Source organism: Histomonas meleagridis (assembly GCF_020186115.1).
Source record: "Histomonas meleagridis strain 2922-C6/04-10x chromosome Unknown contig_130, whole genome shotgun sequence".
NCBI classification, from domain to species: Eukaryota; Parabasalia; order Tritrichomonadida; family Dientamoebidae; genus Histomonas; species Histomonas meleagridis.
This window is the reverse complement of record NW_027150765.1, coordinates 130666-136555: the sequence shown is the minus strand read 5'-3', so window position 1 is coordinate 136555 and position 5890 is coordinate 130666. Positions and strand designations below refer to the sequence as shown.

Here is a 5890-nt window from a genome sequence, read left to right as displayed (position 1 = left end):
TCAATTTCATGGAAATATATATCAAAATAAGAATATGTTATTTCTTGATTTAATTTAAATCCTGCTTGAGATGATATTTCTTGAAGTTTATTAACATCATCATTTCGAATTATTTCCATAATTTCATTTTGTGTAAATCCCTCATGAACAAGAGTTTTATGAAGAACCCAATCATTCGCCTTTAATTTGTCAATGTCAAATTCATATGGTAAATATTGATTGATTGTTGATTTAAAATTATAATGTGCAAAATAAAAACTATGTAAATATTGAACAATTATTGGATCAGCCATTTTATGCTCAAACATATATTCTAAAAGAAAATCGGATTTTTTTGTTCCTAACTGACGAAGAAATAATGCAAATGATTTTATAATATTAAAATGTACTTGAAATTTTTCTTCTTCTTTTTGATTTAATAAAATCAAATAATCAAAATATTCCTTGGGATTATTATCATGTTGAGCGGAAAAAATATAAACTAAATGAATAACATCATAATTATACATTATAATATTTTGATCAATATCGAATAATTTTAGTGTTAAACAAACTGCTTGTTCGGTATTACCATTTTTTAATTCATTGATAATGTTTTCCATTTTTTGATAATTTAGTAAATATTGTTCTAGGTTTGGATCCTTTTCCATTAAAAATTTGGATTGCAGGTACTTGTACAAAACCAGATAGGTTCAGAAAATTTGATATAAAAGCACATTTTGTGTTAAGTACGACCAGATATGCATTGAAAATAGAGTATTTTAATTAATATATCAATCATTGATAATTATGCATTACATTAATGAATAACATTATACAATACATTAATAATGAATAACATTATACAATACACTAATGAATAATAACATCATTAATGTTATTCATAGTGTAATTCATTAATGTATTGTATAATGTTATTAATTAATGCATTAGATAATGTTATTCATTGGTGTATTGTATAATGTTATTCATCAATGTGATGTATAATGTAATATATAATGTTATTCATTAGTGTATTGTATATTGTTATTTATACTGTTATTCATTAGTGTGACGAATATTGTTATTCATTATTAATGTAATGTATAATATATTGTATAATATATCGTATAATGAATGATAAATATTTAAAATACATTATGATAGATAATAATGAATGAATAGAATAATTAATGAGAAATAAATGCAAAAATTAGAATATAATGTTATAATAATCATCAACTAAATTTTGGATGCAATCTAATTAAGATTTGAAAATTTAATTCAATAAAATTAATGAAACTCTGATATAGTCAATAATTATCGATATTTATTCATATAATAGTAATAAAATTATCAGTTTATCATTTTTAATGGAAATATTATTATTTTAAACAGAAAATCACTTTTGAGTTAAATATCGTACGTCAAATTTTTTTGAATGTGTTGTCGTTATTTACGGTTTTTCCACGTAAGAATCGAATACTTATTCAATAATTCGATACGACTCAATTTTAATGTGAAATATCTTCATTTCTTCTCATGAATATAAGATATTTTAATCCAAAAAAACATTATAGATATATATTTTTGAATGTGTAGATTCGATCAATGCTATTGAAATTTTAAAATAAATATATTTTTTCAAATTAATCTTATTTCATTTTAGAATTAATTTTAATGAAGATTTAACATCAAATTATTTTATTACTTCATATCAGCTATATTATATATTAATTTTATCAAAATGATTTTTGTGAGCCATACAATTCGTTTGAAAATTTGAATGAGCATTCAATTTTGATATAACGAAAAACTTTTTGAGAGTAACGATAGCACTCTATGCCACTTTTCACATAAACTTATCAAAAACCTCGTATAACCAGCACGAGTTGTCCCCGGATATTATTTGGTCAGATATTAAGTTGTCAAAAAGCGACGGTTATTGTTTGATCGCATGGCAAACCTTATATATCTAAATGCTTAAACTTGTGACTAAAACGTATTTTTGTACTTCACAAAAAGAAAACCGTTCTCCGCCTGAATTTGTGGATTCTCAAAATCCTAGATATATAGTAGTACAACAATGTAAGTGTAAATTTAAGGATTATTTAGTATCTGATGTTTCAATGCATGCTGATTTCATTGAACGTGATCATTATGAAGATTATTTTTGTATTTATACGAATGAAAATAGAACTAAATATAAGAAATATGAATATAAAAGTAGAAAACCAAATTTTAAAATATGGTTTAAAGAAATGAATGGTAAAGAAATTGATCCAGAATATTTAATGTTAGAATTATTATTAATTTATCAAATAAAAATCATTTTTTATCAATGTTTAGTATTGAGAATGCTACGAAAGGAATAAAAACTAATGTTGTTGATGCTTCTGAAATTATTGATAAAGATGACTCACAAGAAGTTTTAGAAAATTATCCAACAAATGACAAAATAACAGAAAAACTTAATACTATAACTTCGATTACATTACCTCAATTATATTATAACAAATCACAATCAGATGAAAAATATTCTACAAAAAGTCATACACATAGTACAATAAATAATGATTTAACAGTAAATGGGAATGTACAAGTTAATTCATTAAATGGTTTTCAATTAACAACTGCAGAAGGTGGTAAATGGGATACAAAATTATATGTACCATCTATTATTACATTAAAAGAAGATGGTGTTGTAGAAGTTGGTCAATATATTGATATGCATAATAATGCAGATTATGATAAAGATAATACATGGAGAATAACTGCTAATACTAATTCATTAGATTTTAAATCAAAAACTGGTTCATTATTAAGTTTTGGAAATAATGGAAATATTCAATGTGCATCTATAAATAATGTAGATACATCTGAAATATCTTTAAATGATCATAATCATGATGAGATTTATGCTAAAAAAGATCATGAACATGTAAACTATGCTTCATCAGATCATACTCATAGTTATAATGATTTAACTGATAAACCTGAAACATTTCCACCTTCAGAACATACCCATAGTTATAATGATTTAACTGATAAACCTGAAACATTTCCACCTTCAGAACATACACATGAAGAGTATGCTTCAAAAGATCATAATCATGATACAAAATATGCTGCATCAAATCATACACATAGTTATAATGATTTAACAGATATTCCTACAGGTTCAAATACAGAAGATATTCATTGTTCAACAATTAATGGTTTTGCTTTAAATTCGGGACCTTCAGCTTCAAATTTAGATATTAGTGTTCCTTCAATTGCAGTTATTAAAAACGATGGTGTTTTAGAAACAGGTCCACACATAGATATGCATACTAGTGGTGGTTATGAAAATGATTATAGTTGGAGAATAACAGCATTAGATGATTATCTTGAGTTCAAACCAAAACAAGGAAATGGTTTTTATTACTCCTCATCTTTTGAAGCAATAGGTTGTAATAAAATAGTTTGTAGTGAAATTATGTACTCTGTAAAAACTAATGGCATTGTTAATACAGGAAATATAAAATCCGATACTGGACAATTCACTAGTTTAGAATCTACTAAATTAACTTTATTTCACAGTATAATTGAAGAATCAGGTAATACATATCAATTATTATGGAGAATTTATGGATGTACACCTACTGCAGATAAAAAATATGGAAGATTATATTTTGAATCTGTAACACAAAAGAAACAAAATGATGGTTCTTATCTTGATACATATAGTGCAATATATTATATCACAACTACATTTAATACATTCGAAGGAACTGGAGGTCTTGCACAAATAAATACAACTATTATTCATAATGCTCCTGTTTCAGAAGACTTAACACAATTTCAAATTGGTTCACCTGTATTTTTAACAGGTAATGTTTATGCTCTAACTAATGAAGGTAAATATGTTACAAATACTTCATCAACTGATTGTATTCCATCAGTTAAAACAACAGGTACATATAAAAAATATTTAGGTATATGTGTATCTAAACATGAAACTGGTTATAATACTTCAATAGGTGATGTTATTAAAAGAGAAGTAGAAATTTTACAAGATACTATTGATTACGCTTCACATGGAGATTTTTATTTCAGAGTAAATAATACTGCAGATTATGAAATAGGTGATGTAGTATTATTTGATGGTAATAAATTATCAGATGATTTAGTAATAACTACTAAAATATTAAATTCAATAGTTGGTAAAGTATCATATAAAATTGATGAAAATTTATTAAATGTATTAAAAGAATAAAAATAATTTATTTCATTTTTATTTTTTAAAATGGAAGAACCTAACATTAATAAATCATCAATAAATGAAGTACGACGATTAGCCTCACTTAATGATGAAGGACCTGAAAAACAGCCTTTTTTTTACGAATTTTTAATGCAAAATTTGAGAGTGATTTTTCGTATTCTGAAATTTGATTTATCACTAAATAATTATTTAAAACTAATGGATGACCCAACAAAATCTGTTAGAAATGGGGTTCCAATATCACCAACATATAAAATTCAATATAAGACTATGACAGAATATTATCAAATCATTATAAATAGATTCATTATAAATTTTTTAAGAAAAAAAAAAACAAATTAATACGAAATTAGATTTTGATGAATTTAAGAAATTAATTAATGATAAAATTAAAAAATATAATATTGATTATATTGATGGACATATAGGTTTATATACATTAAATGAATATTATAACTATTATAAATCTATTATTTTAAAATATACACCTTTAAGAATATTACTTCATAAAATATTTGCAAAAGAAGTAGAAAATGATTTTAAAAATGGGAAACCTAAAACTATACAAGAATTTAATAATTTCTTAATTACAAAATTAACTAACTCAAATATAACAGAAAATATTCCATTAGATTATGCTTATTCATTATATCTTTCATATTATTTTTATCATTTTAGATATGTAACTCCAAATGAATTTTACAATATTTATGAAGATAAACAAAATATTAATACAGGTTTTAAAACTTTAAATAAAAATAAATATTTATTTAAAAAATTAAATATACCTTATAGTATTGATTATACAAATATAGGTAAAATAAAACCGAATATAAATTATTTTCCTAAAGCTTTATTTGAACTTTATGGTACAGGTTTATTTAATCCTAAAATTATTCATTGTGATTCAGAAAAATCATTTTTATCAAAACCTTTACAATATATTGCAAATCATTTAATTGGTACTAAAATAATTCCTGTTGAAAGAATAATAATTAAAAATAAATCTTATCCTATACATTCATCTTTAGCTATAATTAATAGAATTTGTAGAACTATTAGAGATATGGCTGATAATATGGGTTTAGAGTATATTCAACCTCATGATATGAATAAAATTATACATAATTATAATTATACTTATCATAAAACATTATCTAAATTAAATCATAAATAAATATCACCATATGAAGCTAAAATAAAACAAAAATCTTTTGGTTTATCTTTACATAAATTAAATTATAAAATTATGAAACAAAAAGGATTTTATTTACATCCTATACAACAGTAACAGTTTATAACACAGATCAATTAAAAAAGAGATCAAAAATATTACCAGATATTTTTATTGTAGATAATTTCGAAAAAAGTAAATATAATATTTATAATGAAAAAGGTATAAAAATGTCAGTACCAAGATATTTATTAAAACCTGTGCCTTGTCCTATTAATTTCAATAAATAAATACTTTTTCTAATGATATATTGAATTCATCCATTAATGCGTTATATTTTTTATTATATTGAGAACTAAAATCATATCCATTAATCTTAATTGAGTTAACTTTTTTAATTAGATTTACATGCTTTAAACATCCAGGTTCAGGATCTTCATAACTTAATCTAACTTGATTAAAATCAATTTCTA

At 23.1% G+C, this 5890-nt stretch overlaps 1 protein-coding gene across 1 annotated transcript; it reads left to right on the top strand.

The window, feature by feature from the left end:
* Nucleotides 1–2320: 2320 nt before the first annotated feature.
* On the top strand, nt 2321–4237 carry GO595_001335 (head-to-tail connector protein; the record flags this gene model as incomplete). Its single annotated transcript, XM_067914122.1, has 1 exon — nt 2321–4237. The coding sequence occupies one exon, from the start codon at nt 2321–2323 to the stop codon at nt 4235–4237; it is 1917 nt and encodes a 638-aa protein (XP_067778532.1).
* Between the last annotated feature and the right edge of the window lie 1653 nt (nt 4238–5890).